Genomic DNA, 19514 nt, shown 5'->3' with positions numbered 1-19514 from the left:
GGTAGACCCACAACCCTCTCCAGGTATACCCTAGTGGTAGACCCACAACCCACTCCAGGCATACCCTAGTGGGAGACCCACAACCCACTCCAGGTATACCTTAGTGGTAGATCCACAACCCACTCCAGGTATACCCTAGGAGCAGACCCACAACCCACTTGTTACGGACCCGAGTCTAGCATCCGGGCACGGAGCGGTGACGACAACGCCATCTGTGGGTCAGCTCCCGAAACCCCCTCCAAATGGACGGCGCCATCTAGCAAGGACAGGATATACCGGCCACAGGGGCTGGTTTCCCGTGTTAATCAGCTCGTAACATAGCCACTGCTTACCTCTGGTGAGGTGGTGCTTAGACAGCAACGCCATCTATGGAGTGGATAGGTGGACGTTTGTGTCTAAGCCTGTAAGTAAGGTGCCCTAGAGTGTCTCTAGTACTAATGACGTGTCTGATTACAGAGTCGACCTGGGACTGCTGTATTGGACGATGGGGCAGTCTACCCAAGGCAGCCATAGTCTCTCCACGAGTTTGCTCTGAGGAAGCTGTGAGTCACCCCCGGACGGGCACTGTTGAGTGTGTTAGCCTGCCTGTGACGTGGCAGTACCAGGATTCGTCTTATCTGGGGGCTGGCTGGTGGAAGAGACTAGCCACTGTGGTGCGGAGAGAGGAGTGATCTGCGGAATCACACGAGGCTCCTGCCTAGGGCTCGCAACCCTAGTATCGGTCGTGGAGTGGCCTACACAGCGGAGCTGATCGGAACCTGCCAGCTACAGGCTGGATTTGTGGTTGAAGGCCTCCACGACGGTGCACCCAGTGGGACTGTAATTTGGCTGGCCTGTGGCTGGGGTAGATTCGCCGAGAGAATCAAAGGATTCATCGTGGGCCACGAAGAAGAGAACCAGGGCTACTCATCTTGAGCACCGTGGAGCATCCTGTGTCTTCAGAGGAAGACTAATTTGTATATAATAAGTGTAGTTATAGCAACCCCGCGTGTGACTGTGATATATTTTTGGTGGTGGTAGCAATATATATACAAAAGCAGTGCATTTGAATCCCTTCCCCTTTAATTTAACTTGCGTTACGGAACACACCCCTTGAAAGCCACTACTAACTTGGGGCCGGATACCCAAACTCTAATAACATCAGAGAAGAACCCAGTTGCGACCCAATAGGGCCGTAACACCACTCCAGGTATACCCTAGGAGCAGACCCACAACCCACTCCAGATACAGTATACCCTAGGAGGGGGGGGGGGGTCAATATGCTAGAGCAAAGTAGAATGAAGGCAAACACTTCATTCTACTTTGCTCTGATGAAGGCGAATTAGCCGAAAACGCATTAAGCATTTTCTATTTTTCACATGTGGTTATTCTGCATACTTGGATCAGTGTTTTTGTGATCATTATTGCATATACAGTATGTATGTATATATATGTGTATATATATATATATATATATATATATATATATACTTAACATTCTAATGAAACTACTCCAAGCTTGTACTAAAGAGGCACCCTTCTTGAGCCCGGATGGGCACATGTATCAGCAAGTAGATGGGGTCGCCATGGGTTCTCCCCTAGGTGTCCTGTTTGCGAACTTCTACATGGGTACCATCGAGCAAAAAGTCTTAGTCGACATGAACTTGAAACCGGCCATATACTGCAGGTATGTTGACGACATTTTTACACAGGTACCTGATGTCAGACATCTGCAGGAGCTGAAGGAGGCATTTGAGCAGAATTCTGTGTTGCGTTTCACTTACGAGATGGAGAAGGATGGAAAGCTGCCCTTTCTAGATGTAACAGTCATGGAAAGGAGCGGAGGTTCCACACTGCAGTCTACACTAAGGAAACGAACATAGGAATGTGCCTAAATGCGAACAGTGACTGCCCAGACAGGTACAAGAGGAGTGTTGTTAACGCTTATGTCGACTGTGCTCTCAGCCACAGCTCAGGATGGAAGCAAGTCGACGAAGAACTCTGTAGGGTAAGGAAGGTCCTAGTCAACAACGGCTTCTCCAATGGTTTCGTTGAAGACATCATAAGAAGGAAAGTGAAACGCCATGCAACCTCTGAAGAGACAACTAACACAACACCTATACCCCCTATTAGACTATTTTACAGGAACTTCTTTTCCACAGCTCATAAAACGGAGGAAAGGGTCCTGAAAGATATTGTTAATAGAAACGTTATCCCTACAGACAAAAATCAGGAGATACAACTGACGATTTACTATAAAACCAAAAATACGGCCAGCCTACTCATGAGAAACTCTCCAGACACAAAGCAGAACGCTTTAAAAGAGACCAACGTCGTCTATGCCTTCAAATGCCCTCTTGGGGACTGTAAGCCTCAAAAAACTCAGTATATGGGCAAGACAACATCTCTTTCCAGGCGTTTAACGATGCATAAGCAACAGGGCTCCATTAAGGAACATATAATCTCTTCCCACAACCAAACCATCACCAGAGAAATCTTAGTAAACAACACATAAATCATCGATAGATACAGTGATAGCAGGCGACTTGACATCTGTGAGGCACTACACATCAAGAAGTCAACACCAGCAATCAACAGCCAAATAATGCACAACTATATTCTACCCACTTCAAGACTCCGCTCCAATATAGAAGCATCAAGAAATATGGGCCAATAGGCCCTCTGCAATTACTTCCATTCTTACCTTCAATACCCATTATTTCGTGTTCTGTCTTGTGTTGAAAGTTTGTTTTCACCTCATCCAAAACTGTTGTAACATATCACCTCACCCAAATGCAGGTATAAAAAATCGAAGATGTTTAAGCTCTATTCAGTTATAGTTTAGTTATGTGTGTGTAAACTAAAGTCTTTGAAAATGTAATAAGTTTTACGAAACGCGCTCAAGTGTCGCGTCAGACTAGAAATAAAAATGAATTTTGGAGAATTGATTTTTCAATTACCATCAACAGTGAAAAGAAACATAAGAAAGATCGAGAAAATTCGTGTTAGAATTATTAATCTTACTTTTTCGGCCATATTTAATAATATTATATATAAATATATTATATATATATATATATATATATATATATATATATATATATATGCTTTGATCAACGTGGAAGCATTATGGTAATATGACACAAATAATGAGTATACTGTATACCACTTGAAGCTCTGATCATAATGTACACAATCCTGTACTAAAATTAAATCATCATTTTGTCATAAATTGATGGATTAAAATGAAAGACACACATGGCAGCTCACATTTCAAGTTTTTATTTTGTTATATCTGTAGAGGTTTTCTAATATTAGCCAATTGTTTGTCTCCAGAGTATTGTAACATGTTCACCTATCTCCAGAGTTCTGTAATGTGTTCACCTATCTCCAGAGTACTGTAATGTGTTCACCTATCTCCAGAGTTCTGTAATGTGTTCACCTATCTCCAGAGTTCTGTAATGTGTTCACCTATCTCCAGAGTTCTGTAATGTGTTCACCTATCTCCAGAGTACTGTAATGTGTTCACCTATCTTCAGAGTTCTGTAATGTGTTCACCTATCTCCAGAGTTCTGTAATGTGTTCACCTATCTCCAGAGTTCTGTAATGTGTTCACCTATCTCCAGAGTTCTGTAATGTGTTCACCTATCTCCAGAGTTCTGTAATGTGTTCACCTATCTCCAGAGTTCTGTAATGTGTTCACCTATCTCCAGAGTTCTGTAATGTGTTCACCTATCTCCAGAGTAATGTAACATATTATCTCCAGAGTACTGTAATGTGTTATCTCCAGAGTATTGTAACATGTTCACCTATCTCCAGAGTTCTGTAATGTGTTCACCTATCTCCAGAGTTCTGTAATGTGTTCAACTATCTCCAGAGTAATGTAACATATTATCTCCAGAGTACTGTAATGTGTTATCTTCAGAGTATTGTAACATGTTCACCTATCTTCAGAGTACTGTAATGTGTTCACCTATCTCCAGAGTACTGTAATGTGTTCACCTATCTCCAGAGTACTGCAATGTGTTCACCTATCTCCAGAGTACTGTAATGTGTTCACCTATCTTCAGAGTATTGTAATGTGTTCACCTATCTTCAGAGTACTGTAATGTGTTCACCTATCTTCAGAGTACTGTAATGTGTTCACCTATCTTCAGAGTACCGCAATGTGTTCACCTATCTCCAAAGTACTCTAACATGTTCACCTATCTCCAATACCCTCATCCACTGCTGCTTTCTTATCCCAGTTCATACTTAGGTCTGAAGGTGGAGTTTTGCCGCCTTTAAACTTTTCCAGACATTTGTCGAGGCGTTGGATGAAGAGTTCCACGTCATGTTTGGTCATGCCGATGCTGGCTGCTGCTGTCAGGTATGGCTGCGGGTAGCTCTTGGTATGACTGCCCCAGCCTTTAGGGTGAAATTAAGAGAGTTTAGTTACGTTTTTATTCACTTGTACTGTATATGCATCAGGAGACTTTGATTAATTTTAATATTTGTAAATACTTGAATAATGTTTTCCATTTGAGAAAAGTCCAAGAAAACTGATAGTGTAATATAGGCTATAACAGGATTTATTTGAAGATGAGGGGTGGGCACTTCTTTCATTGCCAAGGTTCCCCATACAAGCATGTACCCTCGAACCACTATCACAAACTTCCCACCTACGCGTAACAAAGACTAGCTAAAATATACACACATATAGAATGAAGGCAATTCCATACCCCTAACATGGACCTGGAAAATCACAACCAAAGAGGGAGCCAATATAGACCTTCTGCAGTTTCCAGTATGCTTATGTTCTTATGATAAATATATTCCATACCTTTAATCTTTTCTTATCCTACCACTTCCATTATTTCTAATATATATTTTGTTTAATTTTATTTTATTTTAGTGCAATGCTACAGTTTACAGAAGACACACACACATATATATAATAATATAACAATCAGTGTTCAAAGACCTCGTCCAGCTCTTCAGAGGTCTTCACACACACACACACACACACTTATAATATACACTTATAATAACACACTTATAATAGGAAGGATAAGAAATTTAGATGACTGTCATGCCCTTCAAGAAGACCTGGACAAAATAAGTATATGGAGCACCACTTGGCAAATGGAATTTAATGTTAATAAATGTCATGTTATGGAATGTGGAATAGGAGAACATAGACCCCACACAACCTATATATTATGTGAGAAATCTTTAAAGAATTCTGATAAAGAAAGAGATCTAGGAGTGGTTCTAGATAGAAAACTATCACCTGAGGACCACATAAAGAATATTGTGCAAGGAGCCTATGCTATGCTTTCTAACTTCAGAATTGCATTTAAATACATGGATGGCGATATACTAAGGAAATTGTTCATGACTTTTGTTAGGCCAAAGCTAGAATATGCAGCTGTTGTGTGGTGCCCATATCTTAAGAAGCACATCAACAAACTGGAAAAGGTGCAAAGACATGCTACTAAGTGGCTCCCAGAACTGAAGGGCAAGAGCTACGAGGAGAGGTTAGAAGCATTAAATATGCCAAAACTAGAAGACAGAAGAAAAAGAGGTGATATGATCACTACATACAAAATAGTAACAGGAATTGATAAAATCGACAGGGAAGACTTCCCGAGACCTGGAATTTCAAGAACAAGAGGTCATAGATTTAAACTAGCTAAACACAGATGCCGAAGAAATATAAGAAAATTCACCTTCGCAAATAGAGTGGTAGACGGTTGGAACAAGTTAAGTGAGAAGGTGGTGGAGGCCAAGACCGTCAGTAGTTTCAAAGCGTTATATGACAAAGAGTGCTGGGAAGACGGGACACCACGAGCGTAGCTCTCATCCTGTAACTACACTTAGGTAATTACACTTAGGTAATTACACACACACACACACACACACACACACACACACTTCCCTGTGTACAGGAATCGTAGCAGACGTGTGGAAACAGGCTAACATAGTTCCAATCTACAAAAGTGGCAGCAGGGAAGACCCTCTCAATTATAGACCTGTATCACTGACAAGTGTAATAGTGAAAGTATTGGAAAAACTAATCAAAACTAAATGGTAGAACACCTGGAGAGAAATGATATAATATCAGACAGACAGTATGGTTTTCGATCTGGAAGATCCTGTGTATCTAATTTACTCAGTTTCTATGATCGAGCCACAGAGAGTTTACAGGAAAGAGATGGTTGGGTTGACTGCATCTATCTGGACCTAAAAAGAGTCCCCATAAGAGGTTGTTCTGGAAACTGGAACATATTGGAAGGGTGACAGGTAAGCTTCTAACATGGATGAAAAATTTTCTGACTGATAGAAAAATGAGGGCAGTAATCAGAGGCAATGAATCGGACAGGAGAAATGTCACAAGTAGAGTACCACAGGGTTCAGTTCTTGCACCAGTGATGTTTATTGTGTACATAAATGATCTACCAGTTGGTATACAGAATTATATGAACATGTTTGCTGATGATGCGAAGATAATAGGAAGGATAAGAAACTTAGATGATTGTCATGCCCTTCAAGAAGACCTGGACAAAATAAGTATATGGAGCACCACTTAGCAAATGGAATTTAATGTTAATAAATGCCATATTATGGAATGTGGAATAGGAGAACATAGACCCCCACACAACCTATATATTATGTGAGAAATCTTTAAAGAATTCTGATAAAGAAAGAAATCTAGGGGTGGTTCTAGATAAAAAATTATCACCTGAGGACCACATAAAGAATGTTGTGCGAGGAGCCTATGCTACGCTTTCTAACTTCAGAATTGCTTTTAAATACATGGATGGCGATATACTAAAGAAATTGTTCATGACTTTTGTTAGGCTAAAGGTAGAATATGCAGCTGTTGTGTGGTGCCCATATCTTAAGAAGCACATCAACACACTGGAAAAGATGCAAAGACATGCTACTAAGTGGCTCCCAGAACTGAAGGGCAAGAGCTACGAGGAGAGGTTAGAGGCATTAAATATGCCAAAACTAGAAGACAAAAGAAAAAGAGGTGATATGATCACTACATACAAAATAGTAACAGGAATTGATAAAATCGATAGGGAAGATTTCCTGAGACCTGGAACTTAAAGAGGTCATAGATTTAAACTAACCAAACACTGATGTCGAAGAAATATAAGAAAATTCACTTTCGCAAACAGAGTGGTAGACGATTGGAACAAGTTAGGTGAGAAGGTGGTGGAGGCCAAGACCGTCAGTAGTTTCAAAGCGTTATATGACAAAGAGTGCTGGGAAGACGGGACACCACGAGCATAGCTCTCATCCTGTAACTACACTTAGGTAATTACACTTAGGTAATTACACACACACTCACTGTATACACGGTTTCTGACCAAGCACACTTGGAATAATAACCAATCCAATTCATATTACGGTTCCTCAGGGCCAGGGAAAGAAGGCATGTTAGGCTTATTCAGGCCTTCCCCCCCCCCCCCCCCCCCCAAGTCAACAACAGACCTTCCCCAGGGATACTACCCACAACAGTTGCCTAAATCCCAGGTACCTATTTGGAACAGGTGAGGTGAACAGAGGCATCAGCTGAAAGGAAACATGCCCACCCATCTCTGTCTCGCCAGATAATCAAATCTGGGATCCACAGTTGTGAGCCGAGGACGTAGACCACTACAGGACCCAATCTGTGGACGCTAAACAAGCTGGAACCAAACGGCAGGTTTTTAGACAAGATGCTGGATTCCAAGCCTCAAAAATGAAGATTTATCATGAATTACAATAACTATGGCCTCTTGAGGTTATCTTGAGACGATTTCGGGGCTTAGCGTCCCCTCGGCCCGGTCCTAGACCAGGCCTCCTTTTTGTTACACATCCCCAGGAAGTAGCCCATAGCAGCTGTCTAACTCCCAGGTACCTATTTACTGCTTGGTGAACAGGAAAATATCAGGGTGAAAGAAACTGCCCATTTGATTCCACCTCCGCCAGGAATCAAACTCAGAACCTTAGGACTACAAATCCAGAACACTGTCCACTCGGCTGTCAAGCCCCGACGGATGAATATCAGTCATAAAACAGAGGAAAAATCCATACTTTATCACCAGCAGTAGCCAGTGGGGGAGGAGAGAGGGGGGGGGGGTCACAAACACTTAAGGAGCAAAGCCCTAACTTGTACACAGGGAACAATCACGTTCAATCCCCGACCCTCCAAGTGGTTGGGCACTTCCTTTCCCCCGTCCCATCCCAAATCCTTATCCTGACCCCTTACAGGTGCTATATAGTCATAATGACTTGGCGCTTTCCCCTTGATAATTCCCTTCCCTACTTGAAGGCATGACCAACACCGGGATCCAGCAATACCAAACATCACGTGCCTGAGGATAATGTAAGTCCCGACCCCAACAGGAAGAGCAACTGGGTCACCAGGTCACTTTCATTGATACCTGCAGTATCAAAGAAAAATGAATCACATTCTGGAAAGCTGCAAAAGAATGGAAAAATAAATGCAATGGCAGAAGGACTATCGGCTCATATGAGACAGCTCTGAATTACATCCACACAAACTCATTCGTGTATGCTGTGTCTAATTGACACACACAGGTAGTATCTAGTACAGAAGGGCTATCCATCACTTCCCAACCCTTCAAAGACGTAAGCAAATCTTACGGAAGCACAGGTACCAGTTGTTCATAACCATTAAACAAATCAGCAAGAGTGCCAGAGGCAAGAGAAAACATTATCACCTATTGCACACCAAATGCAGTTAATCAGTCTACGCTGAAAGGTGTATGAAACCGAAGTACAGTACAATACATACATAAATAATAGAAGTGTCTTAACTCTACATACAGCCACATCCATTAATATACAAACCTGTCACAAAACACTAACAAAAACAGAGCCAGAGCAATGTGCAAACAAGGTAATAAATGTAATAAATATAATAAATTAGAGTCCCTGTTATAATTTGGCAGGAAGAGAAACTAATGCGTGATCTACATGGCGTTTATTCACAACCACAATGACATTACCGGGTATAGGTTACATGACTTACTATTTACAATGCTAATAAAATAAAAACACATCTGCTCAAAACATTACGCACCTAACCTATGTAGCACTTAATCGTACAAAATACCTTAATTCTAAGAGTCCCAGTAGTACAGTTGGATTCGTTCTTGACTCACAATTGTGAATTATGGATTCAAATCCCGGGCTGGCAGAAATGGTTGAGCATGTTTCCTAATACCCCTATGCACCTAGCAGTGAATAGATACTCAGGCAGTAATCAGCCAACTTCAACTTCTCATCAACAAGTCTTGCATTGGGGAATACCTGGAGTTTACCCGGAGAGGATTATGAGAGTTCTTGTACTCTTTGAGCCTGGCCTGGGGCCAGGCTTGACTTGTGATAACTAGGCTCAACAAGCCCTGTCTGGAACAGCAAGAACTATCAAGGAGGATGCCACAGAGGCCCCACTTAAGTCTTCTATATGTAAGATAGAGTAAATATAGACAACAAGCAGAGTGACGGAAAGTACTAAAGACACAATGCAGTTTGGTATAATCAGTTGTGAAAGTGGAAACATTAATAATGGCATCAAACGCCCTTATGCGGGATCATCGTTCCTGGAAAGCCAATAATACACTTAAGATATTAAAAGCCTCAAATTGAGCTTCAGCAGCGGCGTCATCACTATATAGCATCAGGTATAAAAGTAAGAACTCTACTGTTGTGAGACCCAACATAGCCCAAGCTGCTGCCACTTGCTGGTGACCTGCATAGGTTGTCCAAGGGTTGTTACCTGTATTCACCTAGTTGTGTTTGCGGGGGTTGTTAAAGAATGTTAAAATTATTAGGCATATTATTGTGAAGTTTGTAAGAGCCTTGCTTCCATTTATATTATTCATAAAATGGGAAGGATAACACGAAACTCTTCCATTCTCCTAAACATGTAAACACTCGTTACTTACCAACAAATTCCACACCAGCAATGGTCTTGACATCTGCGGTGTCAATAACTCGAGTACCCGAGATGCCACGCAGGAACATCATCGAGCCAAGTTCAGTTAGCGAAGAGCCGGCATCACTCGGCACCGTCATGGCTGCGTGAAGAGAGAGTTTCTTACAACCTCAATACAGTGTGTCCTACATTCCTGGGGTTAGATACACACTTAACCACTAGTGGGGAGACGACAGAGGTTATGTTAGTTGGGGAGAGGGAGGAGGGTGCCTTACTCCTTCCTGGGAACTCCATATCGGGGAGTAGCCACAGGAGTTTCTACTTTACCTTGCGATGATTTCAGGGCTCAATGTCCCTGCAGCCCTGTCCTAGACCAGGCCTCTTTGACCAGGACACTAGGTCTCGCCCTAGGCCTCTACCAGAGATTATCACCACACAAATCTGTTATCTTTTCCAGCTCTCTGACCCCTCCCCTGCTCTGTTTCACATATATGCCGTTTAAATTCCTCCCTTCCAGAGAGAACATATGACTCCTCTTCTGCATGCCATTGTGCCAGAAACCCCTTACGTTTGGTGTCAAAGGACACAATGACCCCCACTCATTCGGCTTCCATCTATACCTTACCAAACCAGAAACGGCATACTTTTTTGTGCAAAGGTGAGGAAACAATTTTTTAAATTAGCTGCATTGCAAAGGTTAAAGAAATTTCAGTGCTCAGTGGGAAAAAGGTAAACGCAGGTTTAACAGTGAGAAATGCAAATATCTTTACTTGGATAAATGCAGCACTGCAGTAATGCATGAAATAAAATTACCAAGGTGTTGGGATGTATATAAAATAATAAGCAGCAGAAACATGAATGTCATACTTCAGCAGAATGATATTCACACTATACTGTGATATACTGTGCAGTTCTGGACCAAGATTCACTAAGCATTTATCTATTTACTTACAAAACCTGAACATCTTTGTATTTATTAAACAGTTTATGAACTTCGAAGCAGCACGAGACTGTCTATAACAATAATCTCGGGTTGAAAATACCCTTGCTCCCCTTCCAAGCTCGTAAACTGTTCAATAAATACAAACTAACCAGCCACCATCGAGGAGAGATGTAAAGGTCTTGCAGGTACACACACACAAATGCTTGATGAACCCTGCCCCCGGTCATCGTACTATGCAATGGATATACGGAAAAATACAGAAAAGGATGACGACTAATGTCTGGTACTGGCGACCTTTCTTAGGAATATAATTTGAAGTCTCAATCTACTCTCTGGAGAGGCCCAAATGAGAGGCAACACAATAGTGGTTTTGAAGAGAATATTAAACAGAAACACGAAGGATATAAATAAGATTCTGAGAACCAGAATACGTCGGAAATTGTGTACGTGGGGGGAAATTGTTTTAGGAGAGATAGAGGGAAGCATCGCTTTGGGAACAGGATTGTGAGTGAGTGGAATGAGCCTGCTGACAAGCATTTCAGAGACAAATAAGTTTCAAGGAAGGGGGGGGGGGGTGGAAGACTGGCTATGTATACGGGTGCAAGGACCTGGATTTAAATTGGACAAGCCTAATTTGGATCAATGAATGTGTTGAGGTGCTCCCTAGCCTTTTATGATCTAATCACTACCCACGCATAAATCCAAAGAGAAGCGAGGTTCTTGACTAACTATAAGGTATCCTGGGTTTAATGTCTAGGCGGGACAGAAGGGCTCGGGCATGTTATCTTTCCCTTAAGGCTTCTTTTCACCTAGCAGTACATAGGTACCATGAAGTTAGACAACTGTTGTAGGGATTGCATCCTGGGAACGGTCCGTAGTTCAGCCTCGGGAGGACTTCGATACCATCCAAAAGTGATCCCAGACAATAGAAATTAATTATCATACACGAGTCGGGGCCGCCAAACCTGAACATTACAGTGAATTTTGACACAGCGAACCAATTCAGCTTTATTAAAAACAAAGTCTGACTTTGACGACCAACTCTCAAGCCCCAGCCTGCAACACTTGAGGGTTCAAACACCAGACAGGAAGAAACCTGAACCCTGCAGAAGAGTTAACTTTGGTTAAGAATTGGAAAAATGCAAAACACCACCAAGGAAGAGAACTCTGAAACAACGGCAGAGCAAACTAACTGGAAATGAAGATGCAGGGTGTATAGCACAAACACAATCACGAAGCATAATTAGGAATGTAAACTAGGTAAAGCCTCCCATATAGGACAAAGATATTTCAAGGAACAGAGCAACACTTGTGTGGTGAGCAGATGAGGAGGTCGCCCATAGATGTCATAGCACCATAGGTGTCATCAGTCATGCAAGTGATGGTGTTGGTCTGCTGGACCCCCCTGGGTGATAGTGTTGGTCTGCTGGACCCCCCTGGGTGATTGTGTTGGTCTGCTGGACCCCCCTGGGTGATTGTGTTGGTCTGCTGGACCCCCCTGGGTGATGGTGTTGGTCTGCTGGACCCCCCCTGGGTGATGGTGTTGGTCTGCTGGACCCCCCTGGGTGATGGTGTTGGTCTGCTGGACCCCCCTGGGTGATGGTGTTGGTCTGCTGGACCCCCCCTGGGTGATGGTGTTGGTCTGCTGAACCCCCCCCCCCCTGGGTGATGGTGTTGGTCTGCTGAACCCCCCCCCCCCCTGGGTGATGGTGTTGGTCTGCTGGACCCCCCCTGGGTGATTTTGTTGGTCTGCTGAACCCCCCTGGGTGATTTTGTTGGTCTGCTGAACCCCCCTGGGTGATGGTGTTGGTCTGCTTGACCCCCCTAGGTAATGGTGTTGGTCTGCTGGACCCCCCTGGGTGATGGTGTTGGTCTGCTGGACCCCCCTGGGTGATGGTGCTGGTCTGCTGGACCCCCCTGGGTGATAGTGTTGGTCTGCTGGACCCCCCTGGGTGATGGTGTTGGTCTGCTGGACCCCCCTGGGTGATGGTGTTGGTCTGCTGGACCCCCCCCTGGGTGATGGTGTTGGTCTGCTGGACACCCCCTGGGTGATGGTGTTGGTCTGCTGGACCCCCCTGGGTGATGGTGTTGGTCTGCTGGACCCCCCCCTGGGTGATTTTGTTGGTCTGCTGAACCCCCCTGGGTGATGGTGTTGGTCTGCTGGACCCCCCTGGGTGATGGTGCTGGTCTGCTGGACCCCCCTGGGTGATGGTGCTGGTCTGCTGGACCCTCCTGGGTGATGGTGTTGGTCTGCTGGACCCCTCCTGGGTGATGGTGTTGGTCTGCTGGACCCCCCTGGGTGATGGTCTGCTAGACCCCCCTGGGTGATGGTCTGCTAGACCCCCCTGGGTGTTGGTCTGCTGGACCCCTCCTGGGTGATGGTGTTGGTCTGCTGGACCCCCTGGGTGATGGTGTTGGTCTGCTGGACCCCCCTGGGTGATGGTGTTGGTCTGCTGGACCCCCCTGGGTGATGGTCTGCTAGACCCCCCTGGGTGTTGGTCTGCTGGACCCCCCTGGGTGATGGTGTTGGTCTGCTGGACCCCCCTGGGTGATGGTCTGCTAGACCCCCCTGGGTGTTGGTCTGCTGGACCCCCCATGGGTGATCCAAGATGCCATCTGGTGGTGTGTTGTGTATCAATTCAATGATTGTTTATTACAGGCAAACTAATATTTGTTTTTTTTTGTTTCTCTTTCTATTCGAGATTCGGTGATTATTTAGCTTCATCTGTGCTTTCTGGTCGATTTTTATTGGTTAGGAGTTGATCTCTGATCTTGAGTGCCCCAGATTCTGAAGAGCCTAGAGTGCAAGTTCTGCTCGATGCTTTTGTTACTAGAGCTGAGGAATGTGGCCTCCTTATCTCTGTACAAAAAACTCGTGCCCTCATTTCATGTGGTCTTCAACCACCCAATTATCATATAGATGGGCGAGCACTTGAGAACTGCGAGTCTTACAGATACCTTGGTGCCCCCATTAACGACCCTGGTTACCTTTCTTCTTTCAAGAGGAGACTGGAAGAGATTAAAGCCCTTGCGGGTCCTTGTTGGTGTCAATCATGGAATTAACCTGAGACTTACTATAATGTTTTATGTATCATTTATACGCTCTGTGATTGACTACAATGTTTTACATCTCACACTGTATACAGAGAAAGAGCTGAAATCTCTTGAAACCTTGCAAAATGAAGCTATGCGTCTCATCCTTGGGGCTCCAAAGTCCACGAAAATAATTAATATGAGAGCAGAGTTAAAATTACCTACCATAAGTGAGAGAATTTTGTCTATTAGCACAGTTTTCGGCATGAAGGCATTGAGTAGATCTCGGCAACACATGAAGTTTCAATCTAAACTTTCTAATATGCTACACTCACCTAACGTCTATAGAAGAGTGAAATCTGATTATGCATTTTAGTTCTACAAGGAAGCCAACTCCATCAAAATATTAAATATGTACCCAACTCAATTAATGATTAATTAACCAATTACTCCATGAGATAACTGGGATCAGTTGATTTTGTAAATGCACCCAAGATAGATAGTGTACAGTACACTCTACATTATTAAAGGAGTTAATACTGAAAAGTATCACTGAGAGTACTCAGGGTATGGGTAACGATATGTATCAGTGCTATACCGACGGTTCTGTAGAAGGTGGACGATGTACCAGATGCGCATGTAATATATTTGAACACTCTTCTCTCGTACATACAGCAATGAAGCGCGTCAATGATTGGGCAAGTACAAGTCAAACCAAACTTGCAGGCATATACCTTGCCACTGAATTTTTAAAAGACAAAGGTAGTGGACTTATATAGTGTGACTCGCAGAGTGCACTCCTGGCATTGAACGCACATAGTAGTGACACCCAGAAAATAGTCAGTGATATTCGAATGAATGTTTTAGCTGCTAAAGAAAACAGATTTTAAATTAAATTCCTATAGATACCATCACATGTTGGCATCTCAAGGCATGACACTGTTGATATGCTTGCAAATCATATGCAGATATGCCTGTAGAAAACCAGTGGTAGAAATTGATATGGGTGTTTCATTAGCAGTGACAAAGAGAATACTTAAACATATATCGAATGAAGATCTCACCGACCTAACAAATTCCCAAAACCTGAAAGTTGTAGCATTAAATATTAGGATAGATATCGTGAGGAGACATTCACATATGGGACTAATAGAACAAGAACCCGGCAATGTGATGTTATAGTGGCCAGAATACGCCTGGGATATAGACGTATCTGGCAACTTTCTCAAAACCCAAATGTCGAGTACACAATGTGTCAACTTTGTGAAAGAGAAAACATGCACTCTCTTGAACATTATATTGTAGAATGTCCCATATTGACTGACTTTTGCCCTCCTGGGCTGAGGTATGCTGAACTGTGTAATTACTATATGAGTACTGGAACACTTGATGATATATTGTACTTGTACCCAAGATTGACCATATAATGTATCAATTATACAATATATGTATGTGATGTAACTATATAACCTGAGCTTGTAAAAGTACCTTCATCACCTTCAGTGATTAAGTGCTTAATTGCACACTAGTTTCTCTATCAGCTATCTCACCCTGTCAGAGTAAAAGAGACAAATGTATGTGAATGCATGTGTGTGTACTCACCTAATTGTACTCACCTAATTGTGCTTGCGGGGGTTGAGCTTTGGCTCTTTGGTCCCGCCTCTCAACTGTCATATATGTATATATGTACGTATATGTGTGTGTGTTTATGTATATGTATGTGTATAAAGTATATATGGAAGCTGATCAGAATTACATTTCACCTTTGTAAATGCACATTAATGACACTATGTAAAAGACACATCGAACACTTTATGTAGGGCATACATAAATCTGTGTATCTATGTATTTACGTATGTAGGTTAGCTTAGCATTTTAAAAGCACCGAATCACCGTCTGTGGTTGAGTGTTCAATAAACCCCTGAACTATATGTTTAACACTTCTCTAACCCTGTCCATGGAGGACAGAAGAAAATGTATATATGCTGGTTAGCATTGTAAATGTGTGGCCACGTCTGTGGTAGTGGTAGTAGTAGTAGTAGTAGTAGAAGAAGAAGAAGAACAGATTCTGGTGTTCAGTAGGTCTCCACAAATCCAGAGGCTAGGTAGCATTGTGTTTCTGGAGTACCAGACCAATTCCCTAGTGAGCTACTGAAAGGCCAGGCCACAAATATCCCGGCCCGTTCTCACAAACGTTCCTAACATCAACAAACTGTCGTACTAAAGTGCCCTTATTCTAACTTACCAGAGGACCCAAAACAGAAAATGGGACAGTATGCCAATTTTGCGAGACACTATCATTTTCTAATACGGCAATTTTTGGCCTTGGGTAAAGAACTATATACAGTATGTCAAAATGCGGTGTACTATTAGAAAGACGAGTTGAATATCCAGTGCATCTCGATGTTGGGTACATTTTAAAACATATGAAAAAAGCGTCCAGCTCAGCTGGCAATTCAAGAGAATGAGTTCCAATTAAGCAGGAGCACACGGTACTGTACTGAATCAGAACAAAAATGTACACCACATACCAGAAAATTTGCAAAACTGATGAAATTTAATTCCAAAATGAAAGAAAATGTGATAAATAAATGCTGCTGCTTGTATTCTAACAAATTAAATCAACCTTACCAACAGATATGGGGTTATTCTTGGTACTGAGAACACGCAGTCCATGTTTCTGTGCCACCATCTCCATCTGTGTCGTGAGCAGCATCTTCAGTTCCTTTCTTTCCGTCAGAAGTTGCTTGTAGCCCTTCATGCCCATTGAGAGCAGAGTTATGAACAGGTCTACGATAGGACTGCTGGATGCCCGGCCTGCTCGTGGCAGAATGAAAAGGCCAGGTTTTTATTTCATTCATTTAAAAACCAAAGTGCATATTTTCTATTTTGCATGTCGACAGTAATGTATTTGCTTCAAAACTTTGCACTCATTATATCTTATCTACCTCTACATCAGTCTCTCTTTCTATATCATACATATACAAAAAATGTACATTGTACATACTGTACACAAAACTGCCGGCAGTTTCAAAGCTCCATATGACAGTACTGGGAAGACAGGACACCAAGAGTGAAGCTCTCATCCTATAGCTACATTTAGGTAATTACACACACACACACACACACTTGAATAGATACACTCACATGCATACATACATACATACACACTTGGTGGTGGAGGCCAAGACCGTCAGTAGTTTCAAAGCGTTATATGACAAAGAGTGCTGGGGAGACGGGACACCACGAGCGTAGCTCTCATCCTGTAACTACACTTAGGTAATTACACTTAGGTAATTACTTACTGCACCACACCAATCACACTTGACAGTATGGAAGAGTGGTGGTGGTGGTGGGTGTCAGTACGGAGGATGGTGCCAACTTGTGTAAGGCTGACAATGTGTATGACCGCGGCAATATACAGTGACACCTCTCTTATCCAGACCTCTATATAATGAATCCCACAAATCAAGTGACTAAATTCACCTACGAAATATCTCCATCTGAAATAAACATTTCTATACAGCAAAGAAAATTGGATTCAGGAAATGGATGTTATGAAATCAAGCATGATAATCATGCAAGGAAACTTCAATCAAATCATATTTTCTTACTTTTTATTTGTATATACTGTATATATTATTACAAATACTCTACAGTAATATTTGTATATTTTAAAAATGTTTGGCTAAGCTTGTACTATACACTATAAATTATACAAATGGGTTTCCTTATGACATTTATTTTGAAGCATCTAGGCCTTTTTCCCAAAAATGCTGTGCATATTAGTGGCTTTAGGTGTAGTATGTACTAGCTCTATCTAGAAATCCAACGTTATGTTTGTAACTCATCTTTAATGTATGTACTTTTACCTGAATTAACATTATCTTATCTATTGTGAGGGCGCACACACACACACACACACACTAATTAAAACTAAATGGGTAGAACACCTGGAGAGAAATGATATAATATCAGACAGACAGTATGGTTTTCGATCTGGAAGATCCTGTGTATCGAATTTACTCAGTTTCTATGATCGAGCCACAGAAATATTACAGGAAAGAGATGGTTGGGTTGACTGCATCTATCTGAACCTAAAAAAGGCTTTCAACTGAGTTCCACATAAGAGATTGTTCTGGAAACTGGAAAATATTGGAGGAGTGACAGGTAAGCTTCTAACATGGATGAAAAATTTTCTGATAGAAAAATGAGGGCAGAAATCAGAGGCAATGTATCGGAATTGAGAAATGCCACAAGTGGAGTACCACAGGGTTCAGTTCTTGCACCAGTGATGTTTATTGTCTACATAAATGATCTACCAGTTGGTATACAGAATTATATGAACATGTTTGCTGATGATGCTAAGATAATAGGAAGAATAAGAAATTTAGATGATTGTCATGTCCTTCAAGAAGACCTGGACAAAATAAGTATATGAAGCACCACTTGGCAAATGGAATTTAATGTTAATAAATGTCATGTTATGGAATGTGGAATAGAACATAGACCCCACACAAACTATATATTATGTGAGAAATCTTTAAAGAATTCTGATAAAGAAAGAGATCTAGGGGTGGTTCTAGATAGAAAACTATCACCTGAGGACCACATAAAGAATATTGTGCAAGGAGCCTATGCTATGCTTTCTAACTTCAGAATTGCTTTTAAATACATGGATGGCGATATACTAAAGAAATTGTTCATGACTTTTGTTAGGCCAAAGCTAGAATATGCAGCGGTTGTGTGGTGCCCATATCTTAAGAAGCACATCAACAAACTGGAAAAGGTGCAAAGACATGCTACGAAGTGGCTCCCAGAACTGAAGGGCAAGAGCTACGAGGAGAGTTAGAAGCATTAAATATGCCAAAACTAGAAGACTAGAATGATCACTACATACAAAATAGTAACAGGAATTGATAAAATTGACAGGGAAGACTTCCTGAGACCTGGAACTTCAAGAACAAGAGGTCATAGATTTAAATTAGCTAAACACAGATGCCGAAGAAATATAAGAAAATTCACCTTCGCAAATAGAGTGGTAGACGGTTGGAACAAGTTAAGTGAGAAGGTGGTGGAGGCCAAGACCGTCAGTAGTTTCAAAGCATTATATGACAAAGAGTGCTGGGAAGACGGGACACCACGAGCGTAGCTCTCATCCTGTAACTACACTTACGTAATTACACTTAGGTAATTACACACATACACCGTGTTTTCCTTTTGGGTTAGTGCGGTCTGACCTCTCATTACTCAAGCCTTTACGCTAGTTTTTCATTTGATATATCATTATTGTGAGTTGAGGCTACATCATGAGGCAAGAGTGGTGTGGATACGTGGGACAATGTTTAGAGGAACACACGAACAGACATTGGACACCCCTGGACGTGAACCGCCAGGAGAGCCAAACCCTGAGAACTCAGCAGATGAGTCACCCGAAGCGACCTGCCCCAAAGAGCCAAGGACCGCATCGAACCACCACGGTTCAGGCAACGAACCATCGGGGAGCAGTCTGATTGGAGCTGGATCGTCGTTCCGCAATGATCCAGCTCCAATCGGCGATCCCCCCAGAGCAAGCACATGTGGGACTGCAGCCGAAGGAGAGACTCCGGAGGAAGAGAC

The 19514-nt window shown here is 42.5% G+C and overlaps 1 protein-coding gene across 5 annotated transcripts in view; it reads right to left on the bottom strand.

Moving 5' to 3' along the window:
• Positions 1 to 3238: 3238 nt before the first annotated feature.
• Positions 3239 to 19514, bottom strand: part of SecS (Sec synthetase) — a 66109-nt gene continuing 49833 nt past the window's right edge. For all 5 annotated transcript variants that reach the window (XM_045751705.2, XM_045751710.2, XM_069339042.1 and 2 more), the window contains 3 exons: positions 16527 to 16712; positions 9930 to 10061; positions 3239 to 4386 (listed from right to left, as the gene is read on the bottom strand). In XM_045751705.2, coding sequence (XP_045607661.1) covers positions 4181 to 4386; positions 9930 to 10061; positions 16527 to 16712 — 524 coding nt within the window. In that variant the 3' untranslated portion in view covers positions 3239 to 4180. The remainder of the gene's footprint in view (positions 4387 to 9929; positions 10062 to 16526; positions 16713 to 19514) is intronic.

The sequence above is a fragment of the Procambarus clarkii genome, chromosome 5 (assembly GCF_040958095.1).
Source record: "Procambarus clarkii isolate CNS0578487 chromosome 5, FALCON_Pclarkii_2.0, whole genome shotgun sequence".
NCBI classification, from domain to species: Eukaryota; Metazoa; Arthropoda; class Malacostraca; order Decapoda; family Cambaridae; genus Procambarus; species Procambarus clarkii.
Note: the sequence above shows the minus strand (reverse complement) of the source record. Positions and strands in the feature narration are given on the sequence as shown.